Source organism: Carassius auratus, chromosome 34 (assembly GCF_003368295.1).
Source record: "Carassius auratus strain Wakin chromosome 34, ASM336829v1, whole genome shotgun sequence".
Classification (NCBI taxonomy): domain Eukaryota; kingdom Metazoa; phylum Chordata; class Actinopteri; order Cypriniformes; family Cyprinidae; genus Carassius; species Carassius auratus.
Genome location: NC_039276.1, coordinates 1,109,479 through 1,137,048, shown reverse-complemented (window position 1 = coordinate 1,137,048; position 27,570 = coordinate 1,109,479). Strand labels below are relative to the sequence as shown.

General features: G+C 35.5%; 2 protein-coding genes across 8 annotated transcripts in view; one reads left to right on the top strand and one right to left on the bottom strand.

Annotated features, from left to right (window-relative positions):
• LOC113052902 (E3 ubiquitin-protein ligase Midline-1-like) overlaps positions 1-16,946 on the bottom strand; it is a 33,145-nt gene extending 16,199 nt beyond the window's left edge. Inside the window, exons 1-2 of one of the 3 annotated variants that reach the window (XM_026217378.1) lie at positions 16,584-16,946; positions 5,457-6,184 (exon numbers count right to left, since the gene is read on the bottom strand). In XM_026217378.1, coding sequence (XP_026073163.1) covers positions 5,457-6,131 — 675 coding nt within the window. In that variant the 5' untranslated portion in view covers positions 6,132-6,184; positions 16,584-16,946. Of the gene's footprint in view, positions 1-5,456; positions 6,185-9,756; positions 9,976-16,583 lie in introns of those variants that run through there. The other 2 variants (XM_026217379.1, XM_026217377.1) reach the window with 2 other exon arrangements.
• A 48-nt stretch (positions 16,947-16,994) lies between these two features.
• LOC113052900 (uncharacterized) lies at positions 16,995-23,316 on the top strand. Of its 5 annotated transcripts, none has more exons than XM_026217372.1 (17): positions 16,995-17,545; positions 17,708-17,822; positions 17,944-18,079; positions 18,416-18,487; positions 18,643-19,023; positions 19,121-19,222; positions 19,293-19,525; positions 19,614-19,792; positions 20,241-20,331; positions 20,415-20,762; positions 20,894-21,011; positions 21,172-21,263; positions 21,339-21,456; positions 21,741-21,845; positions 21,935-22,135; positions 22,275-22,448; positions 22,835-23,316. In XM_026217372.1, exons 2-17 carry the CDS (start codon positions 17,751-17,753, stop codon positions 23,050-23,052), a joined length of 2,640 nt encoding a protein of 879 aa, XP_026073157.1. In that variant the 5' UTR covers positions 16,995-17,545; positions 17,708-17,750; the 3' UTR covers positions 23,053-23,316. The 5 variants fall into 5 exon arrangements, with proteins under 5 accessions (XP_026073157.1, XP_026073158.1, XP_026073159.1 ...); XM_026217373.1 differs by having other exon boundaries at positions 17,460-17,545; positions 17,740-17,822; XM_026217374.1 differs by having other exon boundaries at positions 17,479-17,545; positions 17,730-17,822.
• Positions 23,317-27,570: the final 4,254 nt, after the last annotated feature.

Sequence of the window (27,570 nt, the reverse complement as noted above, 5' to 3'; positions counted from 1 at the left end):
TGTTAATTTTTGAATGACTCCATTAGAAGTTCAGCAGTTTCCACAGGCCTTGTTCATATGGAAATAAGTAGAAATATGCTAAATAAGATAAAAAATGACGACTCTCAGCTGGTATTTCTGCAGTACATGCTCATTTTGAAAGAAAAACTGCTTTCGAAGCACATAGCGAGTGCAGCCATCTGACAAAGCCCAGTGAAATATGATCGCTGGAAATTATTACTGAAGCGTCTGTGAACTGTGAGCTTACACTCGCTCCAGTCATTTCCAGCAATCGGATTTTTCTCAGGAAGGAACAACGGTGCGTCCAGAAAAAAGGTGTAGAAACAAACACGCTTTCCAACAAGAGGAAACTGCCCGACTTCCTTTTTTCATCCGTTTCAAATTACTTTCCACTTATTGTCTGCCGTCGAGAATGTCACAGTATGTTTGCAAGGAAAAACGTGTTTGGTTTGTGTTGCTGGAGCCTTCATCTGTATCATTATGTTGCCTGAAATACTTTTATTGCACCAACTTGGTTTAGGGTTTTTCAAAACAATCCCTCTATGATTATGTATAAAGCAAATCTGCAAGATAGGGCCATTGTTAGCAATTTGGTCTATAAAGCTTAGCTGATCGTCAATCACAACACCAAGGTTCATGGCTGTCCTGGAAGGAGTTATGGTTGACAAACCTAGCTGTATAGAAAAGTTGCAATGAAGTTCTTGGTCGGCTGAGACCACAAGCAGTTCTGTCTTTGCACGGCTGAGTTGTAGGTGGTGGTCTTTCATCCAGTCAGGGATGAATCCAATCCAAAAAGCAATCATTGGATAATCTGGTTGGAATGAGAAGTAGAGTTGAGCGTCATCACCATAGCAGTGATAGAAAAAACCATGCTTTTGAATGACAGATCCTAAAGATGACATGTAGACAAAGAAGATAAGTGGTCCAAGTACTGAGCCTTGAGGAACCCCAGTAGCAAGAAGTTGTGAGTTGGTGACCTCCCTTCTCCAAGACACTCTGAAGAACCTATCTGAGAAGTAAGATTTGAACCACTGGAGTGCAGTTCCTGAGATGCCCATCTTCATGAGGGTGGACAGGAGGATCTGGTGATTAACTGTGTCAAGAGCAGCAGACAGATCCAAGAAGAGGAGTATTGAGTATTGAGCCAGTCGCAGAGTAACCCTAGAGCAGGGCAGTCTCAGTTGAGTGGCAGCTTTTGAAACCAGATTGCTCGATGTCCAGGAGATTGCTCTGTGCAAGAAACATAGAGAGTTGGCTGAACACAACTATCTCAAGTGCCTTTGCAGTGAATGGAAGGAGGGATACCGGTCTGTAGCTCTCTGAAAGTGTTGTGTTTAGAGTGAGTTTCTTAAGCAGTGGGGTTACACGGGAAATGTACCAGTGTGAAGAGAGGTGTTGATGATGTGAGAGAGTGCAGGTTTAACTGAAGAAGAAATGGCCTGAAGGAGGTGAGTGGGGATAGGATCAAGTGGACAGGTAATAGGATGCTTGGAAAGGACCAGTTTGGAAACGTCTGCCTCCGAGAGAAGAGTGGAGGAGAAGAGAGTTTGTATATGTTATGATGTGATTGTCAGTTTGAGGTGTGAGGAACTGGCTGCGGATGGTTGTTGATCTGTTTATGAAGAATGCTGCAAAGTCATCAGCTGTAAGAGCTGGGGGGGCGGGCAGCAAAGAAATGAGAAGGTTTTGAAAAGTGTGCGAGAGTCAGAACAATTGGTAATTTTATTGTGGTAATATGTTGTTTTAGCAGTTGAAACTTTTTTTTTTTGCGCTACTTTGCGATGAACAGTGAACATCATACAGCCAGGGTTGTATGTCATTAGATATTTTCATAGATATTGTGTTTTCATAGCTTAGATTTTACCTAATTTAATTCAGCAAAGCATTCAAAGAAAAGAAAAACAGAGTTTTATAGAAACCACAGTGATTCAGTGTTTGCGCTCTTAATTTTCTAAAGGGCATTTATCTGGAGTCAGATGTGTTTGCGTGTCAAAAGAAAATGTTTTATCTGAATGATTTATAACCACTTTAGACTCCCTACAAGGTTCTAGCAGTAAATATAACCTCTTGTCTATTATTTATTACAATAAACAAGCTATACTGGTTTTTGTAGTTGGGTCCATTTCTAAGCAAAACAACACAGCAACCGTAAGGTTTTGTTAATATTCTGTTAAGATTTCGGTTTTATTTTTGTATTTTCACTTTAATTCAAAAAGTTTTAGCAATTTTGTTGTGTTTTTGACTTTTTAATTATGTTAATATATTTGTTTTTATTAATTAGGTTAATAAAGTTCATAGAAAATAAAGGTAATTTTTAATAGTCAAACTTATACTTAATAAGATGAAATGAGAAATGCTGGCTTGGCAAACTGAAATAAAATAAGTTTATATGTACATTCAATTTAATAAAAATACATTCTAAGTCAGTTAATTACCTTTTTTTCCCAATTCTCATTATGTAATAATAAAATAAAATAAAACATAAATACTACCGTGATTTAAATTCTAATACTTGAAATTAAATAAGCATTCATTGAAATTAAATATAATTAAACAGAAATAATAAATTAAATATGTATATAATATAAATTTAACAACCATCAAACTAACTATTAATAAGTAACAAATTAGGAGTTTATGGAGGCAAACGACATAATTAATAGTTTGTTAACAGTGAGAATTGGACCTTAAAATCAAGTGTGACCATATATATTATTTCGGTTTGATTATATTTCAATTGATGTTTATTTTATTTAAAGGTTTTACTTTTAGTGAAAAATATATTAGCTATCAAATACTGAGACATTCTCATATATTTATGATCATTTGCCATGCAAATTAATATACTGATTGTGTTTGTAATGAAACAGAAGATAAGATATAACATAATGCCATGTGTCTGTGTTTGGATGTGCATCACATGATCAGGCAGAGAATCATGTTAACGGCAGACTGACTGAATCTCCAGATCAGCGTCGAGCTGTAAAATAGGTCACATGATGCTGTAACACAACACACAGCACAGTGTCGGCGCACATGAATCATTCATTCCCTCCAGCAAACACAGCAGAGGATGCTGGGATTGAGAGAGATCAGCTCACAATCAGCAGTGTTTTTCACTGTATAAATAGTGTTCTGTTGAAAATAAAGGAGAAGGGGGACATGGGAGGCCAGAGGTTGCATTCACCCCAAAAACACAAGAAACAGAAAAGCATTACATTTTATGGCAAAAATATTTTAAAATTATTATTATTATTATTATTATTATTTTTGCATTGTTCTGACATTATACTCGTGACAATTAAAGAAATGTTCTGCCTTAATTACATTTATCCACGATTTACATATATATATATATTTTTTTTTTTTTTTAATTCTCATTTTTTATTAAACATCACTTTGACAAATAGCTGAAATAAGTTTAATTATTTGTTTTTTTAATTAAGCCTGTTTATAGGGCTAACAAAATTTTATTTGCATTAGTTTTTGTATATAATCAGACATATTGCTTATTTACACACTTTTAATGTGTGTAAATTTTATCTTGTCTTTAATTAACATACTTGTGCCTTTTAAACAATTTCAAATATAATAGAGTAAAAATAATGAGAATCACCTTGAAATAGGATGTCCTTTAATTATGACATTATTATCATTACTATTTAGGACATTTTCTACTTAAATTCAATTTATGCACAATTTACAAAAATGAACGGATAATTAACCTTATTTTATATTTTAGAAAAAATTTTAATACTTTAAGATGGTTCTCATTATTTTATATTTTTTATATTTTAATTAAAATACTACCGTCATTTATAAATATTTACATTGAAATAATAATAATAATAATTATATATATAATATATATATATACACACATACATACAGTGATAACCAATAAGCCTGATTATATTATAAATACAAAGTCAAAATGAGAAAATGAGAAACTTATTATTTTTGTAAAATACCAGCATAAACGATAAAACACAAATACCAGAAAAATGTCCTGAAATATTGTTTGTTAGCATAAAAATTGGCAAGCAACATATAAACCTGGCATTAACAGAGCAGTTAATATTGAGATCTTAAAACCTGGAAGAGAATAAGTATTTCTGAGCCAATATGGCAGAAGTGTTTTTATAATATTGGTTGTGAATCAGAAAGATGTGAGCTAAGTTTATGTTCGTATCAGAAAACCATTGCAGTTCTTACAAAGCGATGTGCATTTTAAAAGCACACAAGGGTTTAAACTTCACCTTTAGGGTCTGACTGTAATTTCTGTTGTAGAATAAAACATGAAAGTCTCTCGAAGGAATGTTAACCACAGACCGTATTTTACTCATAAATAGAAAAGCTCTATTATAAAAACCCACATTCAATTCCTTAGGGAGTTTATCCTGAATTATCCTGCCAGGTCGGCCTACAAATCTCTGTCTGAACAGCTCGAGACAGAAAACGCTCGTCCAATCAGTTTTCAGAGTGCTAACAATCCACTGTATACCCAGAAAACATCAGCAGTCTCACCTGCATAAGAAATGCCTTGTATTTATTGTCAATTCAAAAAAGCATATCTAATCAAAGAAATTCATAAAACTTTAACAATATGAGATATGAGATTTTATTAACATTTTATTCTTTGGTTTTAATTTTGCTAAATTTAATAGAGATTTATTGTCAAAAACTGTGATGATCCAATAAATAAATATAATTTTAACAGTTTAATGAATCTTTAATTATAGTCATTATACACACACACACACACACACACACATATATATATATATACACTAATTATAAAATTCTCTTTTCTTACTGTAATGCATTTTTTCCTGTACCATGAAATATTACAATAGTACTATTTCCTATTTTGTTTTTATTAAGTAATATTTATTTTGTAAAAATAATAATTATTGTTGTTGTTAATAATAAGAAATTGTGCAGCCCTACAAACAAGCACAGTAAACTTGACTTTTTATTTATTTATTTTAATTGTATTTTAAAATCGCAATTTAAAGTATTAAAAAATAAAATAAAATTGTTTCCCCAAAATTCTCCAACCAGATCTCAAAATTGTACGTCATCAAACCATAATGTAAATCATCATCATTATTATTATTATTATTAATTATTATTAATACTTGTTTTTTATTGTACAGTGAAATATCACACGCATTATTCATTTTGTTTTAATTCCTTTTATGTAGTTAGAATAATAATAATAATAAATTGTGCAGCCATACAAACAGGCACAGCAAAAAAAAAAAAAAAAATATATATATATATATATATATATATATATATATATACATTTTATTTAATTCACAACTGCAATCTTTAATACTAAAATTCCCAAAATTGTGAAAGAAAATAGTTCTTATGATGATGTAATTATTGTGTTTCAAATCATAGTTGCAATAAAAAAATAAAAACCTTCTCGTTCGTTTGTCTCTCACCTTCAGCTTATCGAATCGCTCTCCCAGTGCTGCCACCTGGTGTTCACGGTGATGCCCGACCAGTTTGCACAGCGAGCAAATCAGCTGATCGTCCGTCACGCAGTACATGTTGACCTTCTCCTCTCCGTGCTCGGGACAGGCCAGTCCTCGGAGCCGAGAGTCCGGTACAGGCTCCGTGAGCCGGTGTCCCGTAAACGGCTTCTTGTTCGGGTGAGTCGCACGCAGGCATTCCTGACAATACGAAACCTCGCAGGTGACGCAGGTCTTGACCGCCTCCTGCGGCGGGTCCTGCTCACAGAACTGGCACTGGACGGCTTCGCTCGGCGAACTCATGACCCTGTCGTCATCCACCGGCGGAGGATTGCAGCGACGCGTCTCGGTCGGAGAATTCGGGCCGCTCAGAGACGCCTTCTGGAAGCGGTCGATGATGTTCTGCAAAGTGACGTTGCGCTTGAGGCCGTCTAGTCCCTGCTGGTCGAGGGTGATGACATAGCGACAGCTGGGACACTGGAACGCAGAGAACGGTTTGCTGGACTCGTCGAACGAGGGACAGTGGGACACCAGAATACGGTGAGCGCAGTTGAAGCACAGGCTGTGGGCGCAAGGCAGCAGTAGAGGATCCTCGAAAAGCTCCAGACAGATTGGACAAGTCAACTCCGACTCCAGTGTGTCCATCTTCAGTGAAGCGATGGGGACGTCAGCCAAACCCAGGGAAGCCGTTTAGCCATCTGCAAACCAACAACAGAGCCCTTGCTGTCACATGATAAACACACACTCCCACAAGTCTGTGTTTTACCCCAACGATCACCATTAAAACAAGGCACAGAGTCGCTTTTCCAGAACCTTCACTCTCGCTGTTGTTATGTGGTGGATGCAACAACTAATTCACATGAATCCGCTTTTATTCATTGAGGACGCATTAAATTGATCAAAAATGAGAGTTAAGACATTTCTAATGACATTTCAAAAGCTTCTATTTCTAATAAATGTTGTTCTTTTGAGCTTTCTATTCATTAAAGAATCCTTAAAAAATATGGCTTCTGCAAAAATATGAACCGTTTTCAGTATTGATAATAATCAGAAATGTTTCATGAGCAGTAAATCAGCATAGAATGATTTCTGAAGATCACGTGACACTGAAGACTGGAGGAATGATGCTGAAAATACAGCGGAGCATCACAGAAATAAATTACAGTTTGACAGATATTCACTTAGAAAACAGCTCTTTTAAATCGTAAAATTATTTAATAATATTTTTTGATTTTACTGTATTTTTGATCAAATAAATACAACCTTGGTGAGCAAAAGAAACTTCTTTCAGAAACATATTACAACCCTAAACTTCAGAATGGTAATCATTGTAGTTTTCAATATTGAAAATAACCAGAAATGTTTCTTGAGTAGTAAAATATCATATTTTCATGATTTCTGAAGATCATGTGACACTGAAGACTGGAGGAATGATGCGGAAAATACATCTTTGATCACAGGAATAAATTACACTTTAACACATACTCACATAGCAAACAGCTATGTTAAATAGTAAAAATATTTCACAATTTCTACAGTATTTTTGATCATAAATGCAGCCTCTGTGAGCAGAAGAGACTTCTTTTATAAACACCACCGACCTCAAACTTTTGAACGGGGGTGTATATTGCCTCAGAAACCACTCAAAGCTTTCATGACTCATTTATATTTCATAACCACAAGCTGCAGGAAAGAAAACTCATATTTGAGACTTCTTTATCTCAGTCGATTCTCCTGAAATTTTCTCCTGCCGCTCCGATGTTTCTCCCGAGTAAAAGCCCTCTGGAGTTTCAGAGAAGATCTTGACATTGTCTGTGCTCTGATTTGACACAAAGTCAGTCAAACATTTCTCATCAACTGATCTGAGCTGCTCCACATTCAGCTACTGGACGGGGTCCATCTCAAATGCACCAAAAGATGATGCTTGACAATGAAGGAAACCAAAATATTACATGCAATGGATGTATATTTACCTAGTAAACCACAATTTTGTTGAGGGGGGACAAAATTACAGTTTTCCTCTGAGCCAAATTACAGACTTTGTACGTGACTTCATCATTATGTTATTTGTATACAGAGATTGGTAGGTCTATTAATCTGTTGACTTCACCAATCCTGGTGCATTATATGCCAATGTAATTAAAAAAGCCATTTTTTGCATGGTTTGCATGGCTGTAACTCCTGAAGTATTAAATATATCTTAGTATCCTTTCAGATTTAGGTTCTTAACAAACATTTCTTTTGTTAATAGCATTTTTAAGGCCCAGTATAGTTCAGTTCCTGAGATATTGGGATCTCAATGTGGCTCCATGAGTAAACTGTTAAATAGTATGCCTGATTTAAAATTCCCCTAAATTTTAGGTTGATCATCTCTAAAAATCTTAATACATATAATGGCAGATTATATATATATATATATATATATATATATATATATATATAAGATTTTTGAGTTTTCACAACCATTCAATCAACTCAAGATGGATGTGTGACAACTATTTACTCATGTGATCTAGTTTTATTTCCCAATGGGGATTTTGGAACTTTTACATTACTTTTGACATAAATAGAAGACTTTGCTGTCACTTTTTATCAATTTAACACAATTTAATTCAACTTTGCATCACAGAAATAAATTATATTTTAAAGTATATTAATATAGAAAACCATTATTTTAAATTGGAATAATATTTCACAATATTATGTTTTTTTCTGTATTTTTGGTCAATTAAATACAGCTTTGATGAGCAGAAGAGGCTTAAAAAAAAAAAAAAAAAACCTCTTACTGATCCCAAACTTTTGAACAGCATTGTATAGACTTAGTTTAAAAAATTGCATCTTAAAATCGCAGTTTTTTTTTTTTCACCAAATCATGCAGCTCTATGATTTACTGCCATTGTGTGAATTTGTAATTACAAGTACAACATTTTTGGAATCCAGTTCACATATGCTCAGTTATTATACTGCTGAAAACCATTTAAAAATGCACAAAATTGGCAAAAAAAAAAAATTATATATATATATTTCTTTTATTTTTTAGGCTAATTTTGTGCATTTTTAAATGGTATATATATATATATATATATATATATATATATATATATATATATAGGGAAAGTGGCATGGTCACATAAAATTTTTTTGCATATGTCCTAAAAGCACCACCCAGATTCTGCATCAAGCCTGTCTGCATTGTATGTTTCATTGTTTAATATTATAATGCCATAAAACATTGCGGCTCAGTCGAGCAGAAAGCTTCGTCCAGATCTGCTGCTGTACACCGAGGCTTTGTTTCTGACAGCTCCAGTTCATCATCATCTCATCATCCGCTCATTATGTGTGAAAAGAAGCTCAGGTTCATTACTCCACAATGCTGTGTGAAGAAGATGCAGTAATTACTGCTGGCACATCGACTGAGCGACGCTTTCCCAAAGCCTTCAGGAAACAAAAGACCAACTGTTTAACGCTCACACAATATCTGTCAAAATGACCTTCCTTCTCTACATGAAGACTCTTGACCACAACGATTACACACTCCTTTGACCCAAATTATGTTCTCATTGCATAAAAAATATCACAGCTTTTCATGTTTTCAAATAATAATAAACTAAAAAAACCTCAATGATACAATATACTCAATAATACAAAAGGATGAATGGTAATCAATATTATCTGCCCTCGTTTGACAAAAGAAATATCACATTTTTGACCTTTTAAAATAATAATAAACTCAAGAAAACTCACTAAATAATACAAATGGAACTATTGATTATATTGATATAAGTTTAGAAATGAACTTATTTGGGTTTATAGTTATCCGACCTCCTTTAACCCAAATTATGCTCCCATTACACCAAAATATGACACTTTTCAAATGTTAAAATAATAATAAAGTCAATGAAAATGTTAGAGGCAAGAAAACACTTATATTTGAGCCTTTTTGTCTGGATTCAGTTCTGCTCTAAATGCATCCATAAAAGATAATAAATCATAAGTTGTGATGAATGATGTGAGGATCAATGGAAACTGGATCTGAAATCCCAAGCATCAGGATGAATCAATTAATGTTTAACTGTTAAAATCCCTCCAGAGCAACAGAGCAGAAAATGACTAAACACTGACTGACTTTATTTCACTGGAATTCACTTTCAACTCGGTTTTCCAAATCCTCTGAGAACAAATCATCGCGTTTAACTCTAAACTCTTGGGTTAAACTGAGACAGGTACATGCAGACATTAATATTACAGCGCGCGCTCCTGTTTGACTCACCGACGGATTTCGCGTCGCTTCTCGCTTCACAGCCATCTCCAGAACTTCTCTACAGATTCACAAAGCTTGTTTTACGCGGAAAAATAAAGCTCTTCCAGGGCAGGAATAACAGATGGTGCAGTCACCCATAACACGATAATCCGAACTCACTGCCCTCACAAACACACACACACATTAACACTACAGATGGGAAGTCCGACCCATTTCCGCGAATCGGTTCTTTCGAACGGATCCTTTCAATGGAGCAGCGATTCGGTGATTCTTTTGCGTCATCGCGTAACCCTCTGTAAACATAACCTTCCTTCTCTACACATGAAGACTCTTAACCACAATAATTACACACGCTGGTTTATCACTCCTTTGACCCAAATTATGCTCTCATTATATAAAAATATCACTTTTTTTTCATGTGTTAAAATAAAAATAAACTAAAAAAAAACCCTCAATGATACAAAGAATGTTAATCATATAGAAACCAAACATTAATATTTGAGCCTCTTTGATGATTTTTTTAATCTATGGATGCTCAAATAGAGTATTTATTATATTAACAGCGCCCCATTTGACAAGCTTTAGTCTAAACAAATGTAAACAGCTTTTTTTTTATTTTCCTTAAAGTTCGCCAGTTTGTTGTTTTTGTCAAAAAATGTTTATTTTGTTTTAGGTTAGTTGTTTTAGTAATTAAACTAAATGAACATGAGCTGAGAAAAACTTAAATTAAATTACTGAAGAATAATATTTTTAAAATATAAAATAAGCTGTTTATATGTTTTTTTTTATGCTTTTAGGATTAGTTTAATATCCCTGCAACTTATATATACATATATATATATATAAACATATATATATATATATATATATAGCTATATCTTTGTATATAAAATGAATTTAATTATATACACACACACACACACACACACACAATTTTTGTGTCATTTTGAAAGTTCAACAGCTTTTTTATAAATAAGAAAATAATTATACAACTCAATATTAATATATTAAATATTATATAATTAAACCTTAATTATTTGTACTTAGACTACTTACGATCCATATTTAATAATCATCAAGTAAAACATCAAATCATTTCACACAATTGATTTTACTCACAGTTAAATTTAAGATTAATATCTGATTTAATATTAAATGGTCAATTATTGATAAACTGGAGATGTCTGTACGTTATGGATCATCACGAGTCCGAAACACCTACTTGACGAATCCAACGGAATCGAATCATTTTTGCGAACTGGCCCGAGAAAGGAACCGAACGAACGATTCGTTTGGTGAATCGGACATGATTAACACACACACACACACACACACACACACACACACACACACACTTACACACAGAGAGGGAGAGAGGCTGTAAGTAAAGTTAGCTCAACAGGAAAAGCTGCCTGATAATTCCAGGAAAAGCGACTCCACCCAAAGAAAGAGTCGAGTCACTGTCTGTCTCCCCCATCAGTGACTCACTGAGCCCTTCTTCTGAGTGCCCTCACTAGGGAACAACACTCAAATATTTCTGCGATGACTTCAGGATCAGTAATCGATACACGTGCGAGAGATTGTGAGAGAAACGTTCGGTGTGGACGGACTGACCGCTCACAGATACTACACGGATATAATGACTTTGACATTAATTAATCTGACAACAAACTGTTAGAAGAAAGGGTTCATTGGGGTTCTATATAGAACCATAGGGTTCTTTACTCAACTCCAAAGAACCTTTTATGCTAAAAAGGTTCTATAATGACAAGAAAGAACCCTTTTGGCACAAAGGGTTCATATCTTGAATTTTGTGACCATTCACATGAATTCATAAATGCATTTGGATACACCTAATAATGCAGTGAAAGAACGCACTCGAAATGCACACGTGCACTAGTATGACTTCATGAAGTAACTTTACATGTGTGCACTTTTTAGGCACGGTTTGTTTAGTTTTTGAATATACTTGATACTGTTAAAAGGCACATCATTAAAATAAAAAATACAAGTTCACATTTAACACCTAATCAAGCGTGGAAAACTAAATTATAACTAGCTAGTAAATTAGTTAAAAATGCCTATTCATATACAGCTATGATTTGGGAACCCGAACTGATTCAAATGATTCGCCATCCTCAAATTGACTCAAATGATTCGCGATCCCACTACGAACTCCCGAACGTATTCAAATGATTCGCGATCCCCAAATTGACTCAAATGATTCGCGATCTCGCTACGAACTCCCGAACTTATTCAAATGATTCGCGATCCTGCTACGAACTCCCGAACTGACTCAAATGATTCGCGATCCCGCTCCGAACTCCCGAACGTATTCAAATGATTCGCGATCCCCAAATTGACTCAAATGATTCGCGATCCCGCTACGAACTCCCGAACTTATTCAAATGATTCGCGATCCCCAAATTGACTCAAATGATTCGCGATCCCGCTCCGAACTCCCGAACGTATTCAAATGATTCGCGATCCCCAAATTCACTCAAATGATTTGCGATCCCGGTACGAACTCCCGAACTTATTCAAATGATTCGCGATCCCCAAATTGACTCAAATGATTCGCGATCCCGCTCCGACCTCCCGAACTGATTCAAATGATTCGCGATCCCCAAATTGACTCAAATGATTCGCGAACCCGCGCCGACCTCCCGAACTGACTCAAATGATTTGCGATCCCAACACACATATTGCTATAAAAGTGTGCACATCCAGAGAAATAAACAGCAGATGTTCATGTTAACAACTTCTTTAACTTGAGCAGACGCTGCTAATACACATACATTTGTTAATAAAGTAATAAAACGAAAACATGAATGTTTTAATGCTACTGAATAAAAATAAACGATCCACTCTAAAGTCCCTGCTCATAATGACAGGACCTGGATCAGTGAGCTGCGTCTCGGGCCGATGACGTCACTTCCATGGAGGCATGTTGTACACGCCCCCGTCCCTTGACTCCGCCCCCACGTCAAAACAGTGCCACACAGAGTGACGTGCAGAAAAGTGAAGCGCAAAGGAAAAATGGTATCGCAAGCTCAAACTAGACTGACACGAAAAAATAAAAGCAGCGTTGCAAATAAATTAATAGATATGACCATGGAAAATATGTAGGCCTATTGCAAAATCATTGCTTTCGCGCTGTTTCGTTTGTTTTGCAATTCTTAATTTTTGTTTGCAAAAAGCAAATGTATTTTCCTCAATACTTTAAATAAAATGTTTTAAATTTGTTTTTGTTTTTATTGTTTTTGTATGTTTTAAACAAGTTAAATCTTTCTGATTTATTAAAATAAAAATCACATACATGGATTTTTCTGGGCTAAGCCCCGGATCTTCACTCACCCTAGAACCACCCCTGAATCTGACCGTGAACTGAACGCAATACAATTAAGATCATTAAGGAGACAGACTGAAGAGAGAGCAAACACTGGACAAATATTGTTTTATATCAGCCTGAAGACCAAGTGACACATGAATCTGTATCAAAATAACATAGAATTAGTTTGGACACGTGACCTTTGATGACCTTAGCATTGGTTTCTTCCTGTAACAATAATATTTTATAATATTTTCTGATATTTTCAATGCAGCTCAAATTTGTATAACTGTAATACAGATTTTACACGTTTGAGTTTTATTTTTTATTTTTTTGATTCTCAGCGGTGTTTCTCTTTAAATTCTCATTAATGTCATGACTATTCAAAGCCCCATACAAAATTACTGTAATATAATATGTATCTTCTAATTTAAATCAACATAAATTAATAGAGAATCAGGCCTTAATGTCATAAAAATAATAAATTGCAATCCACAAATGCATCTTAACGGTCCACAAAATATGAATTTTCTTTACTCAAAATACATTTTCATTTGATTTTTGGGTTAAATATCTGATCAGCAAATGTTATGCTGTGATTGTTTCCGCTCCCTTCGGGGACAGTTATTAAATATGGATCATATATAGCATGCATCTCCTGCTCGTCTGCGATCTCACTCCTCTCAGTGGTTTCTCAGGCTTGCAGCATCTCTCTGCTCTCATGGAAAATTAATTTTGACCAAGCGGGTCAGTTTTTCCTAGCAGCTGTCCAAGGCTTCAGAGCAGCTCATGTCAGACGTGGCCTCAGGACCACACGACTATCACACACACACACACACACACACACTGACCTAAACAAGCACAAACCCTGCACGAGGATGCCAGCTCTGCTCACTGTGATGAGCTCCTCTGAAAACACTTCCAGGGCACTCCATGTTAAAACATTGCTTTACACTGGAGGCATCGTGTGCTGATATAGACACGTGAATAATATTACTCTCGTCTTTATCTGCATGTGTGGCTTGAAGCAATCTTGCAAGTCTGGGTACATATAATAAAATACATCTCAATTAAACAAAATGAATATGTATGCTTAAAAAAATTATAATAATAATGATATAAATAAAATTAATGCTTAAAAAAAAGAATAACATAAAATTCTAAATAATACATTTAAAAAAGTAGCAACACATTAAACGTAAAACGCTTATGATATAGAATGATGAAAATGACAATTATATATAAACTAAATGATATAATGGTATAAAAATAAAATGTATGCTTAACACAATAAAATATTTGTTAAATATACAAATAATGATGCTAAAAAATGTGTTAATGATAAAAAACTAAATAAAAGTAATAAAATTAAATATATGCTTAACACATTAAAAACTTTTCTATAAAAATAAAAATAAAATAAAAAAATTATGCAAAACAATAAAAAGCTAATAATATAATTTTTTGTTAGTATTTTATATACTAGTATATACAAACATATTTAATAATACATAATAAAAGAAATGCATGCTTAACTCAAAAAAAAATCCCCACTTGATCATGATATTAAAGTTTAATTTAAAAAATTGCTAAATAAAATATAAAAACAATTGTTAATTATATAAAAAATACAAAATTTATATATATATATATATATATATATATATATATATATATATATATATATATATATATATATATATATATATATATATATATATATATACACATACACTTAACACATTAAAAACTATTGGCTAATAATATAAAAATGTATATTAAGTAATCGAAAACAAGTCTTTTTTACACCGATTTGCTTCTTGAGTAATGTTTTTTACTAAAAGCTTCTACGTACTAAGGTACTGATTTAGAATTCCTTATTATTATTATTTGTGATATTTAGATGTTAAGTATTACATTTTAAGTAACTAGTCATCTCTGTCACGTGATTGGCCTTGACCTCATTGATCAGTCTTGCGCCGGCTGGTTTCCATCATCAAACTACCTTAAAAATAAGACTCTTATAATGAATTAATTTAACCCAAACTGGATCTGGCGATCAATGGAAGCACACATGATGCCAGACGCTGTGTCCTCTTCAAATCATATTCCCATTCAGTCTCTCGTCCCTGCAGTGATTACTGACAGATTCCTGAGAAAACCAGACCTTCTGCTGTTAAATAATAGCAGAAGGTTCAGCTCTTGATCTCACCATGAAGGTATTTCAATAGTTCACTCGCTTACAACAAAGCTGTTGTTCTTCAACCAGCAGCAGAACTTTGTGACGAGATTGCACCCATAAGCTTTGTGCTCCAAAATATATTCTTCACTAAAGAAGAAATCTTCACTAACTTCACCTTTATCTTCATCAACTCTTTTAATCAGCTAGTGTGTTGGTGATTTCTAGAAGTTCCCACACTATGCATGTTCACTAGTGTTGGATGACCAGTGCATACATATTGAGGATCAATTCCAACATAACACACTGTTTCAATGACATTTGGGCCAAATACATTTTGGGATATATTTGTGAATTGCATGCATATTTCTGATTTGTGAAAAGTTATAATTGCAAGTCATCTTGTGCTATCTTCTTTTCAAATCCATTTTTATTTAATACTTTGCTTTTAATTCAATGACATTGCATTAAATTGCATGCATTTGTATTCTGTATTGTTGATTAAATCAATGTTCAGCATCAAGGTGCCATGCATTTATAAAAAAAGAAAAAAAAGTGCTAAATTTGGGATGTCTATTGTTTTATCATATTCAATACCATACTGTTTTTTGTGTCTGCTTTGGTTAATCTTGCATTAAAATACATTTGCATTTGATATCTCAAAGACACATGGTCCAAAATAATTTTTGGGATATATTTGTGAAATACAAATGTTTACAGCGTGAATTTGTATATTGCATTGCTAATTAAATCAATGCTCAACATTGAGGTGCCATAGATTTATAAAATGTTACCACTGCAGTTCTGTGAAAAGCTTCACTTGAAAAGTCCTCTCATGCAATCTTCCTTTAAAATACATTTTGATTGGAATAAAAAAAAAAAATGATTTATTTATTTTGTTTAATTTTTTTTTTTTTTTTTTTTTTGCATTTAATTAATTGACTTAGAGTTCAAATAAAGTTTGGAAAATTGCATTTTTTTTTATCTATTAAATCGCTGTTTAGCTTTAGGGGCCATGCATTTACAAAACAAGCAGAATCTTCAGTTCAAACGTTTGACTACTGCTTTTTATTTTGTGCATTTAATAAATAAATAAAAACTTTAGAGCATTCATGGTAACAGTGACATCTATTGGTAGTTATTTAAAAATAGGCTATAATGTAAACTTTTCAAACTGCACGTTTTCTTTCCACCTTCTGGCAACAATCATGGAAGAAAAGAGACTGATTAACAGAATCAAAGCTCCTGCAGTGTTACTTTCACAGAGCTATATATGAACCCCTTCCTCCAAAAGCACCTGAAGGAAAGCAGGATGGCTCTTCTTACCTGCATCATGATGGAAGATAAGAGTGACTTAACAGACGACCTGAAGGAGCGCAGCCGGAGTCCAGTTTCAGACAGACAGAGAAACGCTGTTCTGTGCTTCACTCTTTCCATCCAACCCGGTATCACGACAAGACGTGAAATAATCACGTTGGTCCACTTTGGAAAACGTGTAGATGTCACAGTTTAACAACCTCAGACGTGAATCTTACACGTTTGCGTTAACACGTTCCCGTGGAGAAATACCCGGATGTTCACTTATTTTACTCGCCATTGCTGTAAGCTCTGCCATAACGATCTATTTTAGTTTTCATTAAATCGAGAAAAATGGCATTCTGTTGTATTGAAGACCACTGAGAAATTTTCTATTTAATTATTTAATATGTATAAACAATATTTTTAAGGTGAAAAGCATTCATTTGCCTTGTTCCATGCCGAAAAAACGTCTCAATGTCACATTTTTATTGAAGTAATGAGTAAAACGTCTATTTTTCTTGCTTCCCCCAGCTCCTCGTTTAGGTGAAAGCTAAACAATGTGTTATATCGACGTTAAACCATGTTAACCATAACCAGCAAAATATATTTTTTGCTGTGTATGGTAGAATACATTAATAGTGGATACCCTTGCCAAACGTGAGAACTACACGACAGAAAAAAAAAATACCCGAACGCATCACGTGACGTGACGTCACCGTAATTTGCTAAAGTTTAATTTAAAGAAAACAAAACACTGAAATAACGTCACTGGAGTAATACTCTCAAATGTGAAATTTGCATGTTTTTTTTCAGCTGTGGAAATTCGGGGAAAATATCCGTTAATGCACGTTAATGATCCGCTTGCAACTAACGTTAGACATTCTCCTAACAAGTAGGTGGCGGTAATGCGCAAAATCGATGCGAGATTGCGTATCGCCAAATAAAGGCAGAACAAGAGGACTTCCTCCTCTTCGGACTTCATTAAGCAGGTAAGAGAGGCGTATTAATATAAGAGGCGTTGACAACAATATATACTAAAATGTAATTATATAAGGTCTATCGTCATTTGCGATATTAATATATTAAATAACTTATTTAATATTTTTATGGTGTTCTTTGGTCACTCAGTAAATGTCTTAATTTTCCAATAGACTTTTAACGTCAGCAATTTAGTTGTCTTTAGTTGCAATTAAGATGGCTGAGCAGGACATTGGTGCAGCAGAGGATGCTATGTTCCATGCAGACCTGCTTTTGGCTCAAATGAAAGTGAGTATCTTTAGTTATACAGCTCAATTTGCAAATGAATGGGATTCATACAGTGAGTAAAAATGGGAGAAAACCCACTGCTGATGTGTTTACATGTAATGTTGATTTTCTCTGGTGCAAGGAAAAACAAGATGAGAAAAGTGCACCCCCTAACCGGGAGAGTAAATTTCAGTGGATTGAGAGAGACTGTGAAGGTCGTCCACTGCTGAAAAGAAAGAGCAGAAGCGGAAAAACGCGTATGCGTTCTTCAGCTACAGGTTGGTCGTCATCTGTATCCTACTGTATATTCTGAATAGGTGTGTCTGGAGCCAGGCTAGGTTGGTCTATGTCTTCTCTGGTTAAATCACCTGTAAATATAGCCTATAACTTCACTGCTTTTGATTGTTACATTCCCCACACATTCCAGGATGCCTATGCCCCCTTGCAAGTAATGTTTCCAAACAAATTTAGTCTGACCATTGCATCAAGGAGTGATGCAGTAACATTACAGTACGGTAGTTCTTTTTCTTTCTGGTAGAGTGTTATGTCTGATTTACTTACATGCACCAAACTGCAAAAGTATTTAAGGGAGACTTTACCCCAATATCTTTCAGTCCTGAATCCTTGTGACCCAGCTGAGGAGGTATCCATGGTGACAGAACAAAACATGTCTCAACACTTACTTGGTAGGATGACTCCATATTGACATTTTTTAATCAAATGAACCGTGTAAAATTATTGTTACTTCACTATATTGTAGCCAAGTAGTTTAATCTTTCCAGAACCACAATGGGGTCTTTGTAGAATCCATAAGGAGCTTTTTTTCATGTCCCTCTTTCAGACAGTGAGATGCAGAAACTGCAGGAGATTCTGGCAACAACTGTTGAAGCTTCAGATGGTCCTCCTTCAACATCATCATCATGGAGCTTGCGACAGTCTGCAGCCCAAGATGAGTGGCAGAAAGCAAGGCCCTACCACCTGGACTGCTTGTTGTTCTCCAGGGTGGTCAAGGAAAATAAATGCAGTCAGTGCTCATCTCCTGCCATTATTCGTTGCAGAGACTGCATGCCTGAAGAGTGGCTGTGTATGGAGTGTGATATAATTTGCCACAAAAAACTGGTACTCCATAACAGGGAGTCGTGCATTGATGGATTTTACCGGCCCATTCCGCCAACGGTGTGCTGTGTGAAAGAAAATGGCAGATGTACATTAAAAAATCAAGGTACTGCTCTGATTATTGTGTGTGTGTTGTAGTATTTACATTTCTCAATCAGACAATCCTTTAAGCTCTTTTCAAAATTTCTGCAATTTCTTTTTAGTTCGGCTGTTGCCTACAGTGAGACCTGACCGACTGTGCACCTGTGACCCAACAAACATCACAGAATCTGCTGGAAGAGTAACTATTTTGGTTTGCATAAATGGTAGGTAGGCTTTATTTTTTGGTTTTGCAGTTAAGGGTCACAAGATATTCATACGTTTGATTCTTTTTAGGTCGTTATGACTTGTACTTGCCCAATTTGGCATGCAGAGTGTGTCTATCACAATGGACACCTGACAGAAGCGACCTCATAAGAAGTGGGTATTGGCCAGCATCTGTAAATTCTGAAACATTGTTTTCAGTGGATGTATTCAGCACATTTGAGGAGATGAAAACCGTTGCTCCGGGTTTGTCAAGACAAGGCTTTTTGCGGTTGTTAGAGCAGAGGACAGAGCAGTTTGGAAGGGTATGTTCTGTGTGGATGAAGATTTCCTTAATTAGAGACCATTGGCTATTTCATTTTACTTTTCTCTTAACTTTTTGCACATTTACAGAGCGGTAAAATACATGGAGATGCATTTCAAAGGAGCTTTGTGGAATACACTTTCTGCCAGTTTTTATGTGAGAAAATGGCAAATGTGGAGCACTTCACCTGCCCAGCATGTACACCCAACATGCTTGCGGTTTCTGCAGACGGCAACAGAAAACTGTACAGGTTTCAACACTCTAAAGGGTAATGCAAGGCAAGATGCCACACTACATGGCTTTGCTGTACAGTATACACTGCACAACATCACTCTGTGACAGGGGCACTACATCATAGTAGCTCATGTTATCACAACACAGACGCTTCTATTTCTAATGAGATAATTATTCAAAGTTCCATGATCTGCTGTACTTGTTTCTGCTTCCTCCCTGGTTTCCTCTTTTGCTGTCATTGGCCATTACTCTGCACCATTTTATAGAATTGTCATACATCACCACACTACAACAACATGACACATTTGATACCAGATATAAATATAAATTTGCCACACTTTAAAATCCAGTACGAAGAACCATGTGGTGATAATTTTGTATTTTGCAGCTGTGCGCCTTGCTTAAGTTGTTTTACAACTTTTAAAACCTACTGAACAAATGGTTTCTGCCACTGAATATGCCTTTTTTCTGCTTTCATTGAGGTCAGAGGAACCATACTTTGAGGGCATCTTCATTGCCAAAGATGTGGACGTATCCTCTTTCGTTGAAGAAATCAGGAGTAAAGCGAAAAGTGTTAGTAATTCAGAATTTGTAGCCCTGCTGTGTAAATGCAGTATTTTTGCCATCTAATATATCTATAATTTTTTTTCATGCAGACTCCAGGAAAAGGCACTTGTGGTGCTACTCAGTGGTCTGCTGCCAGGGAGACTGCCAGAAGAGCTAGCAAACTTGATGAAGAGGGTCTTGAGGTAGCTGTTTGCAGGCATGGGGTGATATTAAAGGGTCTCAACATGTACAGGGGGGAGATCTTTGCGTATCCCCTATTCCTGCAGAAGGAGCTTCAGGCAGCCACAAACATACATTTCTACTGCACTGACATCTCATGCAAGTACTGGCCCTATCTTCAGAAGATGTCAGTCTCTATGCCTGAACTGAGCCCTCTTCTTCAAATGAGACCATTTCTGTCAGTCATGCACGCCAAGGCCCATTCAACTAAGTGTGAGGTATTGTCTTTATTATACTATTTACTATTTTTATTTAATTTAATTATTGATAATGGGAATGCACAATTTATGTCTTTGCAAAACTGAGATTGGTGCATCCCTAACCAATAACTTTTTCACACATTTGTTAGATTGTCTGGAGTGGTAGGAATCAGGAGGGTGCTGGCGCAACTGCAGGGGAAGAGGTGGAAATGGTGAACAGTTTCCTCTCTCGTTGTGCTCTCACAACGAAGTACATGACCAAATCTGGTATGTGATTCTCCTTTATTACATTAATACAAATGTTTTGTTCTTTCAGCTATTCTTTCATTAGTCTTTCATTCTTTATACAAAAATACAGAAGCGAAACCTTTATTTTAATTAAATTTGAATAGGCCGTCCAGTAACATTTGAATATGTTTTCTAAAAGCTCGCAATGACATGCTGACTGTACATGCAATTGGGTGGAATAGACGCAAGCATGATGGCCTTCATCTTGCATTGTCCAACAGATATGTCAAGGTATTGACCATATTACACAGAATTAATCTGGTCCAAGATGGCAAAGGCAATTGTTTGTTTGCATTTTTATTGAAGACCGTCCGAAAGGCTGAGGCTGAGTCCCAGAGGCTGGAGAACTTGAGCCGTGAGCTTGGGTGTCCTGAGAACATGGTCCAGCAGTGGGTACATGACGTCAGACAGTGGGCCACTGATGGTACAGTATTGACGTTATAAATAATAGGCTGTTTACAGTTACAGCATAGTGTGCTCGACAGTGTTGAGGACGTGTTACTGTAATTACATTACTTTATTTTGTAACACATTACGTTCCTAAATGAATATCATATTTAAGGTGTTTTAGCCACTGTTGCAAACTGCACATACAGCATAGTGCTAATGGATATAGTGCCATTGATGCACTGTCAGGTAGATTTTATCAGAAATGTAAATTGACCTTTCCAAAGTGGTTATTTATTCATGCTTTTGTCTCCTCCCAAGATTCTATAGATGTCAGACAGGATGACCAACATATCCTTCAGCGGTCGATAGAGCACATATGTATGGGTGTCTATCAAAAAAAAGCAAGCCTTTATAATCAGACAGGTATGTTGTTGAATTATCTATTTTATTTACAAGACTTGTGAATCTCTTGTCTAGATTTTATGTTTCTGTCATGTGTTTGGAAATTATAGACAGCAACAAGATTCGACAAATGCGGCGACGGAAACTGGGGGAAGAGAAAAGGAAACTCTTTGAAGCAATCAAACGATACAATGAGCAGGTGCCAGAGGAGGAGGGCATAAATGAGCAGATGGTGGAGAGCCGACTCTCTATGGTGGGCCATGGCAGTGGGGAGGACAGTCTTATATGGCCATGGGAGGTTCACAGCACTGGTATGGAACAACTTCTGTGAGGGAGAGGGATTACATTGAGCAAACAGATGTTGACGCAGCTTAATGGGCATGTATGCTATACAACTATATTGCAGCTTACAGGTCAATCCTGTTGACTGGCTCATTTGTATGACTTTAGAATCCACAAACATCCTCACTAAGAAGAAGATTTTCGATGCATACATGTCAAAGATGCGGCTGCAAGAAGAGAAGATCCTAATTCTTAGGGAGATGAGACAGCACTGCACCTACCTCAGAGGGCTGGCTGATGGCATTAGGAAGCTGATTGCAGAAATGTCTGGAGGAAACCGTGGTAAGAACATGGGGTTAACACTGAAGTGCCGTTTTTATTATTTATTTATTACTTATTCTTATTATTTATCTATTTATTTATCTACTTGAACTTTGGTTGCTGCTTAGTATTATGTATTGTGGCCTGTGTATTTTTTGTTTTGGTGCCCAAATGCAATATGATGTCATTGACAGTGTTTCTGAATGCTTGATTAAGTGTTGTCTTGTTGATATGACTGGTAGGCTAAAATTGAATTGTCCTACGGGGATAAATAAAGTTAACTGAATTGAATGTTACAATGCTGTTCAGATATGGAAATGTATGTTGGCTATCTTAACTGGGTCAAGTTAAGGGTCTAAACAGGTAAGAATTAATGTGTGCCTTTTTCATTTTATATTTCCTCCTAGGCAGTTTAACTGACGAGGGGCATTGTGGGCTACAGTGTCTTCTACAGGAAAGGCTTGCTGATGTGGAGGAGAAGATTAAAGTCGTTTCCTCAAGATACAGCTTGGCTTTAGGACCTCTATTCCCTGAAGACTGGTCTGAGGAGATACCAGAGATACCGGATGAGAATAAAGGACTTGAATACGAGAGCTCAGAGTACAGTGATTTGGAAGATGTCTAACTAATTTGTGAATTGACATGTGTTTTTGCATTTGCTTGCCGGTTTTTTTTTTGTTTTGTTTGGAGGGTGTGGTTTTGGACATACCCTTTTTCAATAGATAGTCTCCCTTATTTAATTTACATAAATACCATTGCCTTTATTGTGATGAATAAACTAGCAAAATTATTTCTGTGTCAGATGAAGAGTCCCCACCCACCAGCCCTGTAACTGATCAAATTAATGTACTTGGTACTAACTCTATAAATAAAAGCTGACGTATAGTGATCTTTCTGCTGTTATTCTTTATCTGCTTTGTATGCTAGGCTTTATTGTTCCTGCTGCACCACATTCTCACACAGTCTCTCATAGTCTGACAGTTAGTTGTTGAATGACTACCTCCAAGACTACTTTATGGATATTATAGCAACTACAAACCCTATTCCATAAAAAGTAAGTTGTGAGTAAAAAAGGAATGGAATAATTTACAAATCTCATAAACTTATATTTTATTCATAATAGAATATAGATAACATATCAAATGTTGAAAATGAGACATTTTAAAATGTCATGCCAAATATTGGCTCATTTTGGATTTCATTGGATTTCCAAAAAAGTTGGTACCGGTAGCAATAAGAGGCCAGAAAAGTTAGCTGGAGGACCAATTTATTAAGTCAATTGGCAACATGATTGGGTATAAAAAGAGCCTCTCAGAGTGGCAGTGTCTCTCAGAAAACATTGTCGGTGAACACAATCCACCGTGCCATTCACTGGTGCTGGCTAAAACTCTATAGGTCAAAAAAGAAGCCATATTTAAGCACAGGTGTTTTCTCTGGGCCAAGGCTAATTTAAAATGGACTGTGGCAAAGTGGAAAACTTCTGTGGTTAGATGAATCAAAATATAAAGTTATTTTTGTAAGACTGGGATGCCATGTCATCCGGACTAAAGAGGACAAGGACAACCCAAGTTGTTATCTGTGCTCAGTTCAGAAGCCTGCATCTCTGATGGTATGGGGTTTCATGAGTGCGTGTGGCATGGGCAGCTCACACATCTGGAAAGACACCATCAATGCTGAAAGGTATATCCAAGTTCTAGAACAACATCTCTTTTAGGGAAGACCTTGAATTTTCCAACATGACAATGTCAGACCACATACTGCATCAATTACAACATCATGGCTGTGTAGAAGAAGGATCCAGGTACTGAAATGACCAGCCTGCAGTCCAGATCTTACACCCATAGAAAACATTTGGAGCATCATAAATAGGAAGATGCGACAAAGAAGACCTAAGACAGTTGAGCAACTAGAAGCCTGTATTAGTCTAGAATGGCAAAACATTCCTATTCCTAAACCTGAGCAACTTGTCTCCTCAGTCCCCAGACATTTGCAGACTGTTAGAAAAAGAAGAGACGATGCAACACAGTGGGAAACATGGACTTGTCCCAACTTATTTGGAATGTGTAGCCCTCATGAAATCCAAAATTATATGTTCTCTATATTCTATTTTGAATGAAATATAAGTTTGAGATCTGTAAATTATTCCATCCCTTTTTTACTCCCAATTTCTACAGTGCCCCAACTTTGTTGGAATCGGGTTTGTACATCAGTCTAATATATAATGCTGTTTTTGTTTAAGCTCATCCAACTGCAGACGTGTTCGGTGAAAGGATTCTGTATTATTTTGTGCCTCTTATTAATGCAACATAAGTCATATGTGCTTCAAAAATAAAATAAAATCTGTGTGCAATTAATTATCTGCCACAGACCCACCCAGTTTTGCATTGACTTTGCATTGTTCCTTCACATTTACTATTCAGACTGTTAGATTTTGGTTAAATTGACATTAGGAAATGTTGGCATGGGACATTTATTGATACAGGGGTTGGTGACAAATTTGATTTGTGAAATGTGAGACCCCTAGCTGGTTCTGAGTTCACAGAAGGCAGAGCCACAAATCTGAAAAAATAGATTTGGGGTGTAAAACGGTCTATGAATGAATGAGGTGTGATTTCGACTTGCTCCCTTGTTTTGTATCATATGTAACGGTTTAATGCAACATTTCATTGTTCAGTTAGAAATGGTAAACCTATAAGTTTAATACCCATAAAATGCATATGGTTCAAACAGGCCTTTATATTGGTCACACCAGATGATATGGACTACCTTTGCCATCTTTAAAATATGCCATTTAAGATAACAAGGAACTTTTAAATTAAACAAATAAGTGTGTCTTTATTCTCTATATCACATATGTTTCCATTGCTGATATGAGGCCTGTTTGACCCATGCCGTTCATAGGCTCGATATTAAGCTTAGACCTAGGGTTGACATTTCTAACAAGAAGACCTCATAGAATGATGAAATTTGTTATATAATGTCCCACTATGATGTAAAGGGAGAGATGTGAAGTTACACCTTGCACAATCTCAGACTCTGTAGCACCCGTAGGAATGTAATTTTCCCACGCTTTGGTTCCGCCTCCTGGCAACGCACAAGCAGTTAGAGGTCTCAAATTTGACAAATAATTGTGTATTTATGTCCTGTATAACGTATGTTTCATAGGCTGATATGTGAAGAAATTACTGACATGACCCTTAAGACCAACAAGAGATTTGACCCTTTTATTGAGGTCACACAATGTTTATTTTCCTTAGCTTAACACGTTGACAGAATGTGTTGTATGTGAAAGTGCATAAAAGAGTCAGTCCAATGAAGGCATTATAACAACGGTTTATTAAACACTCACACAGACACACACACACACACTACATAAGGAAGGAATCCTCCTCCACCCAGGTGCTTCTCCATTTTTTTCCACTGAAATGAAAACAGAGAACATATGCATGTTATGTGTAACAAGTATTTGTTTTAAGAGTTCAAGAACTTACAAAACTACTTAAAAAAAAGAAGGGTGTTGTCATTTGACACATTTGATTCATTATCACTTACATGGTGACAAAAATGGCTGAATGTTATGTAAAAAACATGGATAAATATTACATACTTTGTCAAGCTTTTTTACTAAGTAGAGTGCAATTTTATAAACACTACAGAAAGAGATAAACTGAAATAAAATCTTATAATCATCCCGAAATATTTATCCAATATAACTTTGTGTAGCCCACATTTTTTTTATATATGTTGGCTAATGAATTAATAACTTGGGGCCTTTGAGAAAAAATAATAAACTGGCAATAATGTTTACCAGTGTTGGGGAGTCGTGAACTACAAACAGTTAAATTATTAATTTGACTGAATTTGCTGTAGCTTCCAAGTAGTTCAAATGCATTCTTATTTGTATATTAATTCAAATACTTAAATTACATTTTTGCCATTTTTGTGTATTTAACTACTGAAACTACCAACAAATTAGGGCCATAAAAAGAAAGGAATGATTATGCGAAAATGCTGTATGGCACAACACTAGCGAATGTGAAACTTTGCCCCGTGACTTGGATCCGCTCTAAAATGTCATGGGTACTTACTTGACCCATGATACATCTTTCATGAAACTCATGCTGGTAGTTTTTGTGTAATCCTGCTTAAAGACAAACAAACAGCACTGAAAACAAAAAGGAGGTAAAGAGTAAAGATTTCCATGCATACCATAAACTGCAAGGGTGCCATTTCAGAAGGTATTCCTTCCTTCCCTAATGAAAACAGAATATTAAGTTAGTTTGATTGTTGTCAATACTGCCAGCTACACAACTAAGGAATTCAGACCCCTTTCACTATTTTCACATTTTTTGTTCTGCTGCAGCCTTGTGTTAAAATAGTTTAATATAATTTCCCCCCTCAATCTACACACAAAACCCCCTAATGATGAAGCAAAAGTGTTAAAAAACCTAATAACTGTAAGAAACGTAATCTGTAGGTCTACATTTAAAGTACATTAGTTAAGTAGGCTTATACGTGAAATAACTAACAATACACTTTCATAAATAAAAGCCTCTTTATTTTGGACTGTATTTTGAGTTGTCTACATATAGTATATACAATAACCTGTTCTTCATTGCACGTCTTGTAAATTTCTGTTCACCCAAATATTTATGTAAGTATCTCTGTACATTTCTGTTCACCTAAAGAAGCATTAGTCTAATACTTCTGTACACAATTAGTTTATATATATACATATATATTCAGATTTCTTCTTGTGTTTGTATTATGATAATAATGGCACTCTGCATGGAGCGACCTGTTTTACATTTCACTGCTGATTATATATTCTCTATATAACTGTGTATGTGACAAATAAAATCTTGAACCACAAATGTAAAACATATGTGAAATAATAGTGGAAAATAATATGTCATATCATTATGTGCAATGTAGATAAGTCTTGTGTGTTAATAAGTTCAGTTCTAACCTTGCATTAACATCCATTCTTTAATGTTCTACTGCCTAGTTTTTATCCATATCAGGTAATGGCTGACCAACCTCTTTAACTCGTTCCTTCAAAATATCTCCCTTGAATACTTCCTGGCTGCTGTGAGAGCAATCTGAAATACACAATTTGTTTTTGGTGAAATGTCCATTAATT

Excerpts from the sequence above, each read along its gene's own strand:
- LOC113052900 (XM_026217369.1), top strand. The coding sequence starts at position 17,857 with ATGAATGGGATTCATACAGTGAGTAAAAATGGGAGAAAACCCACTGCT. Across the intron at positions 19,223-19,292 it reads TATTTTGGTTTGCATAAATG|GTCGTTATGACTTGTACTTG; the intron begins GTAGGTAGGCTT and ends GATTCTTTTTAG. Across the intron at positions 21,264-21,338 it reads TGTCCAACAGATATGTCAAG|ACCGTCCGAAAGGCTGAGGC; the intron begins GTATTGACCATA and ends TTTTTATTGAAG.